This window comes from Gymnoscopelus braueri (genome assembly GCF_963280865.1).
Source record: "Gymnoscopelus braueri genome assembly, chromosome: 11".
NCBI lineage: Eukaryota > Metazoa > Chordata > Actinopteri > Myctophiformes > Myctophidae > Gymnoscopelus > Gymnoscopelus braueri.
Window position 1 is genome coordinate 27,409,063 of NC_137613.1, and position 16,318 is coordinate 27,425,380.

The window sequence follows — 16,318 nt, forward strand, 5'->3', positions numbered from 1 at the left end:
ACTTTAGCAATAATTTGATTCTGAGAAAACAGAAGTGGCACAGTCCTCCGCAGCAGCAGAGTTGGTACAGCAGGTTATATTTCTCCTGCTCCTCATCTCTCTGACCTGCTGTTTCAATAAAGAGAAAAAGGCCCATTCTGTTTATATATTACTTCGAAAAAAGGATGAGGACTGAATTCTACCAAAGCCCCATTGAATTAGAATGGGGATTGTAAAGCATACTGGTGTGAAACACAGGAGGCATATGTAGACTACAGTATCTTGTTAATCTTATTAATAAAAGCCCATGGCACAGAGACATGAATTGTACGCACCAGTCACTAAGCTGCACATGGACACATGTCAATGGCTCTGTTTGTCTTTAAGCTTGGCTCTTTAATCAGCAAGCCGTGCTGCGGTCTCATAGATCCTTCCTGCTGGGCTGCATGTTGCACCCAACATCATCCTTGTGATGAAGAATTACTCTCGGCTCTTTGCCTGAAGAAGAATGGGAGGCGCTGGAGCCGAATGCACTGAAGTGAGCTAATGGAAGGGATACATAAACTTAATCACGGCATAAATGTCAACACGACAAGTAAATAGCTTAACTTTGCGTATCTCCCTAGTGCTGAACCCGGTTAAAGTGACATTTTAAACCACTTAAAGAATACAATTATGCTACTTAACTCATTCACTGCCAGGCTTATTTCAAGCTAGTTGATCCATATGCCAAAGGCATTTTGGGTCAAACGGAGAATTTTTTTTCTCCGTTTACATTTTAACATTGAAGTGGATGGAGAATTAACTTTTTGAAAATCGTTTTCTCCTAGTTCCTTTGAGATTCAAAAGAAAAAAAAAAATTTTTTTTTTTGAAAAAAGAAAAAAAATTTAGGAGACGTCAAAAGACGTCATTGGCACTAATGGCACACTGAAAACGGCCGTCAAAAGACGTCATTGGCACTATATGAGTTAAGGGAGGAAAAAAAGATAAGAAAGAAAGAGAAAAACACCCGGACAAATTGTCTCAGTGAGGTGATTTTAGCATTCAGCGTAAAAACAGCACATCAAGATGCATAAAGATTTGGTGATGCAGTCTATTTCTTTTTCTGAAAGTTTTTTTGGGCTCACATGAGATGTGTAACTTTTAGAGAAAGACAATAAATAATCTCAATCATGCATTTTCATTATATGTATGATTGGGATTATCTTTAGAAATATGTTATTATCAGAATACATTTATTGGGCTACATAGTAGCTAAAAGCAATAGATAGTCAAAAAACTAAAAATTTTAATTATTATTATTTAATTTACTATATCAGTACTTCACACTCTTTTCCCAATACAGATGGAAATTCTATACCCTTAAAAAAAATATATATATTTATTTATTTGAACCTTTCTGTCAAAGCAAACCAGAGGTTCTGCTTGATGTCATTTTGCAAAGTTTCAAATCAATTCTTGAATTACTTTGTTCATAAAAGCTATAGTTGTTTGTCAACGTTTAGTAAATACAAATGTTTATAGAGTAGGAGTGTTAGAGGCTATTTAGCACAGATTTTGACTTGTCCTTTGATGTGCCGTGGTTGAAAACCATCGTCCTTGCTCCTCCACTGCCTTTCCTTTAGTATATGAGAACAACAACCAGAAAAACAAACCTATTAGCATAGCTTCCAAGAGCATCCAGCTCCCACACAGAACACTTCTGAGAATCTGAGATGGAACTCAAACCACTTCAATCAGACAAGTACACCGCGTTAATGGCCTAGATGACGATACTGCTGCGGTCACGATGCGGCCGTGATGAGATGATGGGAGAAAAGTGCGTTTGGAGGAGCAATCGGGTCTAAGCGCCAACCTCATCCCTCCTTAATACAGATAGTCTATGTTCCTATGAGGAGCTTTAAGTGCCGAATGCTGATCATCATGATTTGATCAGCATCAATTACGGGAGACCAAGAGCTAATGACCACCAACACATTGCGAGGTTCGGTTTGCAGTTCTACGCCTCTAAGCCACAAAGCTTACTGGTGGCATCACATTAGAGTCAGGCCTTTAAGGACTGACTGAATGAGTGACTAACAATTCGTGGCTAAGAAGGTAGAGCGGAAGTCTGGGAAGTGGCATGTTGCTTCAAACCCCGGCTACTCCTGTCATCGTGACAAAGTGTCTTTGAGCAAGACACTGAACCCCTAACTGTCCCTCATGATGAGCAGGTTGGTGCGTCTACCGTTGGGTGTGTGAATGTGTGTGAACAATGCAAATCACTTTGGATGAAGGCACTATATAAAAATGCATATTAAAATCACGCCAAGGCAGATTTTGATTGAATTGAGTTTAGAAATGATCCATTTAAGAAAGCAGTTTATTTAGGAGGAAACTTAATGGACGGCTTTACTATTAGTCTGCACTGATGGTTCCCATGGAAACTGACCAAGTCAAAGTGAAAGAAATTAATCAATTCAAGTCCATTCAGCGTGTGGTGAAAGAAGGAGAGGGGTATCTGGGGAGAGCTCGACAATTCAGCAGAACATGCTTATGATTTTTGAGCCTCCTACCAAGAGAGTCTCCTACTCTTTGCCGGTCATCACATTATTGGCTTAGGAATGCGACAAAAACAATAAGATCTCCATGAATTCAAGGCTTCATGGGGTGTGTAATTGATAGAAAATAAGTATTTTAACCTTTAAAGTTGAATGAATTTAGATCATATGTATACACATTCGACATAATACACAAGATGCATGTATACAGTATATAAAAACAAAAACAACACAATACCACATCTTAAGATTTCTGTAGTCCAAAACAGGTGTAGACTGAAGCTATGGGTTGCATATAACAGCACTGGGGTTGGGACCCGGAACTGGTTCTTTTTCCAACCCGGTTCCGAGATTTAAGAACCGGATCTATTGTATTTGCATTAAAGGTTCCCGAAAGCGGTTTCTCATCTGTCTTCATTTGGCTCAGCTGTGTGCATGCAAGCGACTGTGGTGACGTCACGCCACCTACAAGTGTGTGTGGGGTGGATACGCTGCATTTGTATGATTGAATTTGTGTTTATTATGTACTTCAATATTATAAGTATAATGGATGTCCAGTGATGTTGCTAGGTTTTCAATGTAATGGGTCCCGGGACCCACAGGTGGTCATTCAAATGGGTCCCAGAAACATTTTATGGGTCCCCAATTACACGTCTCCCCCCCCCCCCCCTTCTATCGTTTTCTTTGATCTCCAATCTCCATATCTTCTATGTGTGTGTGACTGTGTACATTATATCCTAATGCAGTGGATCTCAATCTTTTCAGGCAGCGACCCCCCAAAATAATCATATTTGAACTGGGGACCCCCCACCCTGAGAAGCGCTTGGAATTAGGAGTTGAGGCATTTAATTTAGTTTAACTCAGTTCCACAGATACATAGTCAAAATAGCAGATCTACAAGGTCGTTTTTTTTTTTTTTATCTACAAGCTCACAACGCCTTGCTTGTAGATCGCCTCTTTCTTATATTATTTCACAATTTTGACCGTATTTATAGTATAGTTTGTTGATTAGTTTGGATGCAGTAATAGTCTTTTTTCTTTTCTTTCTTGAGGTATTAAAAATATCTTAAAAGTCCTTAAATTGTGACTTCACTGTCATCTGGAGACCAAATCATGTGGGGAGCCCCCTGGGGGTCCTGACCCACAGGTTGAGAACCACTGTCCTAATGTACATTCTATTTTGCCACTTGTTGTAGTCACAAACTCAGAATACAGGGTACAAACTACAATATAAAGTTCATAATAATAATATGAAAAAGATAATGTACACTTCATAGGAGCAGAGATAGATAGGAACTAAAGAACAACAACACTTGAGAATGTAAACGGAGCAGAGATATTTGTTTAAGAAAAGTAGATGTTTGCGGCAGTATTTATTGCTCTGGTGTTTTCTTCTTAAAAAGTGGGATTCCCTTCAAATGATTTATGCTTGTGTCGATCTGAAAACGACGTGTCGCGCGTCGGTGTTTCGGCTCGCGGGTCGGTTTGGTGCGCGGCTCGCGGCTCACTTTGCTGCTCGCGGTTTGGTGTGCGCTCGCGGGTCGCTTTGGTGCGCGGCTCGCGGCTCACTTTGCTGCGCGGATCGGTTTGGTGCACGGCTCGCGGTTCGGTTTGGTGCGCGGCTTGCGGCTCGCTTTGGGCGCGGCTTGCGGCTCGGTGTGGTGCACGGCTGCGTGGCTCGGTTTGGAGCACGGCTGCGTGGCTAGCGGCTCGCTTTGGTTGTATGCGTCCCATGGATGCTGTGATGGTTGGTTTAATGCGTCCTTTATTAAAAATGTGCGTCAGAGACGCAGGACGCAGGGCTAGCAGCATCTCTGGATGTCAGAATTTTTTTAATAAAAATAATATTAGGAATCGGGAATCTTTAGGAACCAGAATCATTAAGAGGGAATCGGTAAGGAATCAGAACCGTTAAAATCCTAACGAGTCCCAACCCTAAACGGCACGTCATATTTGATTTGAAAAGGTAACGTCAAACATTTAACACAGCAAACAATAAAAATAACAAAAAACAACTTGCATATCATGTACCTTTCTATGCCAATGTTTCTTTCTGATCATTACTTTTCAACCCTATACTTAAAGGACCCAGGAGTCCTCCAGGGCTCTATACCGCCTCCTCCTGTTTTTGCACTACAATATGTCCCCCGAAAATAGCTGATCTAAAAGCTTACAACCTGCCGCATTGTGCGTTTGTAGATCTGTTACTTTCACTATTTTTCATGTTCCTCATTACAGCGGTAGCACATGCAATCCTTTAACTGAAATACAGTTATATATTTTATATTGCTCCCACACTAGTTGTAAATTCCTTTTGACTTTCTCTCTTTTTAAACATTTTGATATTTTCAGGTAATATTTTCTACATAATTTGAAAAGATTAACCCAATACATTTTCAGAGATTAATTTCAACAGTGGTTGAATTTAATTAGCATGAGGGTTACATCTATGAATATCAAAATGACTAATCTGCTCATTTGGATAATCTTTCTTGAGACAAAAACATATTGGAAAACACGATCTCGAAGGCTAATGTATTTCTGAAACAACGTCTCAAACTTTTAATGGATGAATAAGCTATAATCTAAGTTTATACGGCATACGGGAAAGCAAAGCATGTGGGCCATTACTGGATACAATAACAAATGTAATAAAATTCCTTTTGGATGCACTTTAAACTACTTTCTGATTAGTTACAGTTTCAACAGTGACCCAGAGGGAGTCGCAAACCAAAAGGATACCAAACCAAAGGACAAACACTAAGCTTTTCTGGCAGGAGCAAAAAAATATATATTTTTTTTCTTTTGAAATTAATCAAAAGGATACCAAACCAAAGGACAAACACTAAGCTTTTCTGGCAGGAGCAAAAACAAATGATTTTTTTTTCTTGGCTAGTTCAACAGTAGAACTTTAAAACAGTTTCTGGCCAACACTGGCTTTCATCAGTTTAAGGCAGCCAGTTTTAGCTGAAACAAGAGCTTTTTATAAGTGGTTGGTACTTTTGCCTTCTACCATAAACATCTAGGTTTTTTTTTTAAATGGTTTTGCTTGTGCAAAGAGAGACAACAGTTTGTTTTAAAGGACTGATCTGTGTTGTGTAACAATTTAATCTCTTTTCCCGTCATGTGGAAAAGTTCTTTGCACCACTGGGCCGATATGATAGCATGGGCTGTAAAAAGCTTTAGAGAGCGATTAGGCTGCACAGCTCTGATTGTGTGTAACCACTACCCTTCAACAGCTGCAGGTGTCTTTACTTGGCAAGAGTGCACGGCTGACAGACCAAAGAGTGATGTGGCCAAGAGGAACAAATCCATCATGCCTGCTGGGGACTGTGCAGGCACGGTACCAAACCAGACAGCAGAGCCTCAGGACAGGCACACTGACAGAGGAACAAAACTCTCTCAAACCTTCCTACGCTTTCAAAACTGTAAAGTTATTAGGCAGCACAAGTTGCTCTGGTTCAACGTGGGCATACAGCACAGGGAAAGATTTGGGGCTGTGAAGAAATGCATGTCTGTGAGGGAAAAAAACAAGAAAAAGGAAAAAAAGAGGGGGTGGTGTAATATTAGGGCTTCTGTCAGAGAAGTTGAAACTGGTGGGTGTGATGCTTTGTTAGGGTTGATAGATTGCAACGGCTACAGCTCTTCAAACTACACAACCTTAACCAGGTATCCATGGCTCTCTGTTCCAGTTCATGGGAATTCTTCAAGGAACCAATCTCTGCTACCATACCTGTTAGGGTTGCATACAGTATATACCTTTCACGTCCAATGCTGACTCAGAGGAAATGATCATAACAAGGGATGCACGATTAATTGGTCGACAAATCTGTATCGGCAATATCAGCCTTAAAATGCAATATCTGTACTGAACCGATATCAGAATAATATATCGGTTTTGGACAATATTGTATTTTATAACATCTTTGAATGTGAAGCTGAAAAAAACCTTTTGTGATGATGAAGTCTACAGATTTAATCAGTGTTTTCTGTGGAAGCTTTCAACAAGTTGGAAAAATGTTAAGTGAAAATACTACATTTAAGTTGATCAGTAGGTCTAATGAATGAGGTAATAAGAATGCAATGTTTTTATTGTCTCCACCAGGCAGAGACTATGTTTTTGCGTCCGTGTGTGTGTGTCCGTGTGTGTGTCCGTGTGTGTGTGTGTGTGTGTGTGTGTGTGTGTGTGTGCTTGCGTGAGTCCGTACGCCTGTGAGCAGCTAATCGCCGAAATCGTTGGACAGATCGGCGTGAGACTGTGTACACACACTCCCTGGAGGCCAGAGCAGAACCTCTGGCCTATCGGCCTGTTATAGCGCCACCAGGAGGCCGATCTTTTTGCTATTACTCCTACAGATGTTGTCCAAACATCACGCAAATCGGTACACATTATCTCTATAGTCATGTCTTCAAGACGGACCGGTCAGATTTTTCATATTTCATCCTGCTTGGCTAGAATTGACTTCAACTACCTGGAGGAGACCTGTGTTCTGAAGAGCACATTTTTCTAGTTGCTCATTGTTTATCGTTGTCATGTCTTTGGGAAAAGTGTGATTTTATAATGTCATTGCGAGCCTGATGGATCGGGAGAAGGGATGGGCAATATTCTGGTTATTATTAACCCATTTATGTAATGGTGAGGAGGATAAGGCTCAACAGCTGATGAAATACAGCAAGGTGTTTGTATTAATTGGCATTTAGTTAATTAATGAAGTTAATGAATTTACATAATTTCAATTAAAAAACTATCAAGATTTCCAATGCCTTACTTTTTTCATTGATTGTGCAACCCTACTACCTACTTAATTAAAAATATTTAAAACAAATTAAGTATATAAGTATAAGTATATCTAATATCTTATAATATATATATGAATTAAAAAACTTGAGGGGCAAAATGTGACAAAGGGGCAAAGAGCTTTTTAATGACCAACTTGGAGTCAGCCTATATGAGGATTTTTTCTCTACAATGACCCTTCGGGATGTAACTACTACCTAGAGCTCGAGCCAGAGCTGGGGCGGACCAGAAAGCTGAAAAACAGAGAGCCTGGCAAGTGAGAGAACTAAAACTAACCCTGTGTGATGAAAGCGGATGACTCACGTGTTCCGTGCCTGGGTGCTTTCTGTTCAGACACGTTACCATGGCAACTAATTGGGCTGATAGGCTTCAGCGTAGACTGCAAGGTATTAGTAATGTTAGTAAATTGGTGCCATTCCATTTCTACATTTCAGAGATCCCCCGGTAGAAATTCTCACGAATGCGATTCAACGTTTTCCTCCTGCAGGTAGTGGTAATTTGAGATGCAGAGCTACCATAGTTTGACCACACAGCGTTTACACCATCAGACCGGCTGCCATTCCCGACTCATGCAGGGCTCTGCCGACACAAATCCTACCCCAAAGGGAAGGAAGCGTGTGGATATAGCCAGGGACGGCCTTAAGGATCGCCCTCTCGTTTAAAAGTGTCTGTGGCAAATTTGAAACCTGTATTGATACAAATTGTTTTGACTGTTCAATGCTCTCAGACATCTCGACAACTTCCCAGCAACAATACCTCTCCTCTTCCGGACCACATTTCACACAGGTTATTATTAACAGGAAATAGGTGTAACTTAACAGCGTGTATTTTTGGGAGAGAGAGAGCAAGCGAGAGAGACAGAGGGTGAGCGAGAGAGAAAGCCTGTTTAACACACCACGGGCAGGAGCGGGTTTTCAGTTTTCAAAAAGCAACCCCCATACAGACGCAGACCTGGATGGACCTGGAGCTGCCAGGTAGTTTCTTCTTTTCAGACTGTGCCAGCATTTCATCATTAAATTTTTTTGTCCTGGCCAAAGCGACCTCTTTAGAGCAGGGGTCTTTAACAGGGGGTCCGGGGCCCCTATGGGGTCCTCAGAGCTACTACAGGGGGTCCACCAAATCTTTGTGTGATAGGATTTCGTTTTTGGGCGGTGAAACCGCCCCTATAAGTGAGGTTTGGATATTTGCACCCCCCAATCCTGCGCTGTGATTGGCCACCAGTGTACCCCCCTAACCCTGCACCGTGATTGGCCAATCACAGTCTATTCAGGACTGTGATTGGCTAGTGAAACATGACACATGTGCATAGCCCTATAAATAGGACTATGCACTTAAAAAAAACACATTTATGTTTTTTTTAAAGTTAATCACACATTGTGGGTGGAAAGGGTATTAAAAAAAACACATTATTCTTTTAAGTGAGCTTCCATCACCGTGATGACCACAGTAGTGGGCCACAGCATTCAGTATTGTGATTAGCTAGCAAGACACCGCCCACTTCACACTGGGTGTGATTTTTTTTACATCAACCACTTGAACCCTAGAATTCCTTTTCTGAGGGGAACATTAGCCGAAAATAGCAAGCCGAAAATACAAGCTCTCAACGCCTCGCGCTGCGAGGCGTTGAGAGCTTGTAGATCGGCTATTTTTGGCAAAAAGGCTATAGGTGTAGAGGGAAAAAAGAGCAGACTAAGTAAAAAAAAAACCTTCATCTGAAACACAATAGAGTAGGGGTCCCTGCTTCATCTCTCTCTCAGCTAGGGGGTCCTTGGCCTGAAAACGTTGAAGACCCCTGCTTTAGTGGTAGCAGGGTAACAGCAGCACACTGACACATTCACAGCAGCACAGATGTGACGAGCAGCCTTTACTCACCTCGGTTCGCTACCCGTCAACCTCTCCTCGCTCACTGGTGTCTGGATCTCCTCGCTCTGTGCCTGCGGAAGGTGTTCCCCTCCTGCGCTAGGCCCAGCACCCTGCTGCTGCAGTTCTTCATCCTCCTCTTCATCCCCTGCTTTCAACTTCCATGGCCCCTGACTTTCACCGTCGCTCTCCTCGCCTAGGATGTCGTCCACCTACAGCACATGAAGAGATATATGTAGTTATGTTAAGGCCTGTACACACCAAGTTGTTGTTAGAGGATGGGGCCATCGATTAGCGACTGTGCCCGGAAATTGGTCGTATGTGTGGGGTGTGTATTGCACCATAGGCGGTAGGCAGGCAAGCTAAATCTGCTACAGGACTAGTTGGGAAGACAGAGCATTTCAGTCGCATTCACACAGTGTGAACAGGAAAAAGTATTTGGACAGCACAGCAGGCACAGAAGAGAGAGAAAGATAAGAGTGAGGCAGAGAGTAAGTGACGGAGAGAGAGAGAGAGACTTCCAGGCACAAATTTTATGAAACATTAATTTCTGGCAAAGGAAAGTCATGGTTGATTTGATGACAGATATCCTTTCTTTTGGTGGATATACTGTAGCTCTTTAGCAAGTTTTGTGCCCATATTGTGATCAGGGTTGAACGCAAGTTTTCACTTGCATTTGCCCTAGTGCGGGTAGCACTGACAACACACACAGAGACACACTCATTTCTGGCAAAATAACAATAAGATGACAGACTGACATGCTTTGTCATCCTACCCAGTATGGTACCTTCATTTCCTCTCTCACAGGCGCAGAGCAGTGCCATAAAATGATTGTCAGCTGTAGTTAACTTTTAACACCTGACGTTACTTAGAAATGAAATCCTCATGTCTGTCTGGCAAATATGGCAATTAAAGCATACTGTACGAGCTACAAGGGCAAATCATACAATATGTTAGGCCCTTACACATGTGCTAGACCAACTCAGTGGCCTTGTGGTTAGAGTGTCCGCCCTGAGATAGGTAGGTTGGTAGGTCAGGGTAATTGCACTTTTATGTATGCATATTCCAAATGGGGCAGAACTTTTCTTTGTGATCATGTTGAAACATAGAGAGAATGTGCCACTATTGGAATAATATGTGCAAAGTGATTCATACATTAAAGGAGATCTGCTCATATTGGGGGTACGGCTAATTCCCTTGAAGCATTGCAGACTATGCTTTAATTATGCATCTAATTATATCTGGGGAAATGGCCTTCACTTTAAACTACGTGCTTGCATAAACGGCCGAAGAAAATGAGTAAATGATACAGCCAGCAAATTAGAGTTTTGGTATTTCATTAACACTACAGTCATTCATGAGTGTGCTGCATTAATTGATGCAATGATCTATGGTACCAGATTTGATTTTGTTACGGTTATAAATACATTTTATATAATCAATTTTACGGTACGTCAACCTGAAGACTGAGATCATACAGTCTTTTCAAGAGGAGCAACCAAGAATTAAGCAAAATTTCATGATGGAAGGACTGGAGTGTTTCCTTCATTTCAATTTGTTAGTTGAAGTACACCTTTAAAAAAAAAAGCTGCAATACGTACGTTTCATGTCCTAACCCAGATTTAAACCTGTGTCTGCCAAGTGGGACACCAAATTTCTACCACTCTTCCTAGATGGAATCCCTGCTTGGCCATGGGAGATATTGCGCTTATGAGCTTTAGGCAGTTCCACCAGTGGTGTCCAAGCCGACACCAGGGCCTTCATTTCTCAATGGAAGACCACCATACTGTATTGACATACTTTACTATGCAGACTGGTTATGTTGATATTTTATTAATTGAAAAAAGCTTCAACACTCTTTGGAGTCAAGAGTTATAGACATCCAGGCAAAGTATTATAAAGTCCAAGACACAGTTCTGGTGTAACAATAGTTAAAAGGTAGGGTAAAACGTTTTTGGTTAAAAGTATATTCTATCGTCAAATAAAAAGGAAAAACAGCACCCTCTGCTGTTTTTTACTTATTCATTTGGCTCTGTGCGGAGCTGTACGGAGGACCCGTGCTCAGGGAAACCGGGGGTTTGGTCTGCCTTCAGCCGTCTACTTCCGGTGGTGCGACTATGTTTTCATTCCCACTAACAATATTTCTCCAAGGAACACTAACACCATTTCTCCCAAAGAACATGGATCGTTTTGGTTATAAGCCCACTTGTTTCTATGATGTAAGAGCAGGTTAAAATGTTACTAACTTTCCGTGTTTTTTGTCGGCTCCGAGGGCTCTATTGTTAAATGAAGTTCGGTTTGTTTCCAGTGGGGAACGAGCCGCACACACGTAAATCCCGGCCACTACATTTGATTGGGTAAAGCGAGGCCTGCTTCCTGATCTGATGGCATGCCCACTTGTAGCCAATGTGCACAGGTTCTCAACACGGCTACCGACAGATTCAAGAGCAGCGATGGATCTGTTCTTGAAAGATTACCCTAACCCTGACTGAGTTCTCTATTCTGATTGGATTAAATTGGTATCGCAACCTGAAAATGCATTTTCTGTTTATAAAGAGCTGGAGAGACTCCTGCAACTGAACAAACACTCCATAGCAATGAGTACTATCAGAATTATAGAGCTATTTAACACTTATTTTAACCAAAGAAAATCACTTACTCTACCTATGAAGAGCCTTTATTAGAGCACAGACATATGCCTTTCAGCAGCAAAGTGATTTTAAATCGCACGATAACTACAGGTTACTAGCGTAACCCCGGTTTTATGATATAGGGAGCGAGAGTTTCGCCTATGGGAGAGCGCCTTCTGGTGTGAACATAGAAGCATTACTTGATACACTCCAGGCAATACTGATTGGCTGGACTTAGATGTCTTTCCTGTCTAGAGGTCCCGCCCTCCTCGGTATAATACCACAGGAGACGTCTACTTCCTCCTTTTCAAGATAACAGTTTTTCTTCTCGTTCGCCAAACAAGAAGGGGGTTGTGGGCGAAACTCTTGCTCCCTATATCATAAAACCGGGGTTACGCTAGGCCTGTCACAATTATTACATATTCGCCTAATCGCAATTATTTGAGATAATCGCAATTATTTTGTATAATCGTCATAATCGTATCTATGTTGAAAAATGTTCATACATTTTCCAAAAATAGTAGAAATAGCAAATCTACAAGCTCACAACACGTCAGAGAGCTTGTAGATCAACTATTTCTACTATTTTGAAAATTATTAAATAATATGTCAGTAATGTCTTTGTATATTTCAGTTATTTGTCATATCTACCCCAGGCATGCAATTTTTGATTACGAAGCCTAAAAGGCAAACAGAAATTACGTTTTTATTCACATGTTCCAATGTTTAACGCCAAACACAAAATTAAACCGTTAATCGCAATTATTTGAGGGACAATTAATCGTCAACTTAAATTTGTAATCGTGACAGCCCTAGGTTATGCTAGTAACCTATAGTTTTATATTCAATAGGTCACTCCAGTTTCGCCTATGGGAGCGAATTTGATAAACTCCCGTATTGTTATCCCGGAGTCAGAGGTCACAGCCTCAGGTACCGCCCGGTGCCTGGAAGCCACGCGTGGGAACGTATGCGCCCCTAAGGCGCAGTTAAGTCCCACCCGTAGAAACCTAGCAAAGGTCAGAGGCGAAGCTCGGCCGGCGGCACACCATAGGGCCTGAATAGAGAACTCTAAACGTAAACAGTGTCCCAGATGCCCTCTTCAGGGTACTGCCTGGAGCCTGGAGGCCCCGTTTAGGACTGTATGCGCCTCGCGGTCACAGAAGTCTATCCTGGCCTAGTGAAGATCGATAATCCTGGCGGTGACTGAGTGGAATGTGTCTAGTTCTCAGCGAGAAGAAAACGAAAAGGAGGAAGTAGATGTCTCCTGTGGTATTATACCGAGGAGGGCGGGACCTCCAGACAGGAAAGACATCTACAGTAAGTCCAGCCAATCAGAGTATTGCCCGGAGTGTATCAAGTAATGCTTCTATGTTCACACCAAAAGGCGCTCTCCCATTAGGCGAAACTGGAGTGACCTATTGAATATAAAACCCTCAATACCTTGGACTTTTCTCCGCTTGGTCATCTCTGTGCCATTGCCGTTCTTGTGCCTTGTATAGTCTTCAGAAGCCGTAACAAACAGCATGCGTTATGTTATGAGCGTAGGTCAAATCATTTTTTTTAAATGGCACCATGACTCTTGTCTTAGACATCTCTTGGCGTTTAGTTGGAAGTTCAGCTCTGTGACATTCTTGTGCCTTGCATCGTCCTCAGAAAGAAGCCATAACTCACAGCACCCCGGAGGTTACTGGATCAATTACATCAGGTTAACCATTTGACAGTCAGTCACCCGGGGACACACAACAGATCAATGTGGACGGGGGTGGAGGCAACATGAGGTAAATCCCAGCAGAGCGGGAAGGTAGCGTCCAGCCATTAGCTCATTAGCAACACATGCTACTTTGTCACTCTTAGAGAGAAACCTGGTCTAAACTCAGAGAGACACAATTCTCTTGGTGGCTAAGCTAGGCTCATTATTGGCACCCAGACAGCCTCATTAAGGGCCTGTCGTCGGTTATTTAGACAGCCAGAGAACTGTGCACTAATGATGACTTAGATCAGTTTTGCAGTTTTCCCTAAGGCAAAGGGGACACAAGCTCCAAACAGGTTCAACCAGTGCTAGTTCCTTAAAAGGTGCTGTAAGTAATATTACAGCATATTTTTACAAAACATACATCAATTTTTTTGTTAAAAAGTGTAAACCTTTAATGATGGTAATCATTGCTATGAAGAACTGAAAAGTGGAAATACTCGCACACCACAAAAAAATAAGGATGACTAGAAGAAAAAAATATGTTTTCATAAATGTTTTACATGCCCAACCCTAAAGTGATCAAGTGCAAAGTGATAGGACAAACATCGGTGCCATATGTAATCATTGCTATAACCAATTTCTTTCAAACAGGAGAGAGAACAAATTTAACAGCTTCAATGTTATAGAGTTCCAATTCAAATTGTGTCTGCTCGTTTTGTTTCATCACTTCCAATTTCAATTGTTTATTCTGTACTAGTTATCTCTCCTGATTGGATGAAATTGGTACCCCAGTACTAAACAGCAGGAGAGAGACCAGTTACTGAACAAACACTCTACAGCAATGATTACTATGAGAAGAGAGCTAAAATATGACATACAACACCTTGAAATAAAATGCTAATTAGACTGAAGCCAAAGGGCAAACAGAAATTAAGTATAAAACAATGACATGCTGCAGAACAGGCCTTTGTTTGTCCAAAACAAACCCTGAATCTCATCATTTCATATTATCCCCAACAGGATTTCCGTCTCAACATAACATTTTGCAATTAAAATGCGTTCTTTCACACATAAGTTAGCTTTCTTTACAATTTCTTCCACTGATTACTTTTCTAACTTTGTATATTCTGTATATATTATATTGCTAATTTATTCATATATAATTTTTTTCTCAATATTTTACATTGTATGTATGATTTCCTAGTCTATGGTCATTCACTACACCAGTGCTTGTCAAACCATTTCATTTCATGTCAAGGACCCGCAAATTGACAAACATTAGCCTGCGGACCACCATTTGAAAAGATATGCCAGAGACCCCTATAAGAGAAGATTTTTACGGCTATACAGTAGCAGTGATTCTCAACCATTTTAATTTCAAGGACCCCCAGGTTGACATGCATTAGACCACGGACCCCCATTTGATACCAGTTTTGATCTCTGGGACCCCAATCTACACTGTAGTATCATGAGAGTTAATCTAACTGAGAGTGTCCATTTGTACACTCTCTGGGTTACAGACCCATAAGGGTCCAATTGGTAACTACAGTAACTATCAATCATTTGTCTGGGGACCCCCTCAAGGACCCCTGGGGGTCCCCGGACGCCACTTTAAGAACCACTGCACTACACCAATGTTGTTTATACCGACGCTGCAAACTGTAACATCAGACATTAACAACTGAGGTGATATTTCAAGCAAATATAACTCGCTCCACAAATAAAAGCAGAATGGCATTCCTTGGTACAAAATTAGTCTAGAGCAAGATGACAAACTGCAATATCCAGAGGAAGATTACTGATCCAAAACCTGCGGAGATGTACAAATTAACTTTACGGAATCTGAAAGTTGTGTTAGGCAGGTAAATGCAAGCTATGCCTATTTCTTAAGGTGCTGTAAGTGATATTTTTTGGTTAAAACAAAACATTTTTAGGTAAAAAGTTAAAGCTATATTCTGATAACAATCATAATTGCTGTAGAGCGCTTGTTCAGTAACAGGGCAAACAGGTCTCCTCAATTTTCCAGCTCTTCGACTTCAACATAAAATATATTTTCAGGTAGACACCAATTCTATCCAATCAGTTGAGAAAACCCATTTATCATCATCATTTTTTGATCTGAGCTAAAAAGATGTATTTTACACTTTGGCTATTAAAAAATAGCAGATATACAAGCTCATAGCGCGGCACTCGCGCTACAAGCTTGTAGATCTAGAAAAATTGTGAAAATGTGTGCACATCTTTGAATATATATATTCTTTTAAAGCGAACATTATTAACTCAAATATTTGCTTCTGGGGGTCCTTGAAACAAAATATTTTGAGATGGGGGTCGGCGGCCAAACACATTTTGGGGGTCCTTGACATGAAAAAGTTTGAGCACCACTGATACTATAGCAACAGAAGTGTTAGAATTTAGAAGACATTTGTAGAATCGTATCTCAGGTCTTAATGGCTTAATTTCCTATCTGCATTATCCACTTAGGCAGAGGCACAGTAGCGATGTGTATCGTACGGGTATACATTCACTTCCCTGGAAACACTTAACCAGGATGTCCTGTTTATTAACCCTTTAAGACTGGGAACGCATCTGTGTGTCATTTTTAGATTTCTTTGGCTATTCAAAAATAGCAGATATACAAGCTACATGTAAAATATGTCTTGAAAATGTGTGCAAATCTTTGAATATATATACATTTTTAACTCAAATCTTTGCTTTTGGGGGGTCCCTGGAACAAAATATTTTGAGATGGGGGGGCCGTGGCCGAATACATATCATTGTGGGGGTCCTTGACATGAAAAAGGTTTGAGAACGACT

At 41.1% G+C, this 16,318-nt stretch overlaps 1 protein-coding gene across 1 annotated transcript in view; it reads right to left on the reverse strand.

Annotated features, from left to right (window-relative positions):
* Positions 1 to 16,318, reverse strand: part of ctdp1 (CTD (carboxy-terminal domain, RNA polymerase II, polypeptide A) phosphatase, subunit 1) — a 106,977-nt gene that overhangs the window by 38,367 nt on the left and 52,292 nt on the right. Inside the window, exon 12 of the mRNA XM_080442065.1 lies at positions 9,191 to 9,390. Within this exon, the coding sequence (XP_080298191.1) occupies positions 9,191 to 9,390 (200 nt within the window). The remainder of the gene's footprint in view (positions 1 to 9,190; positions 9,391 to 16,318) is intronic.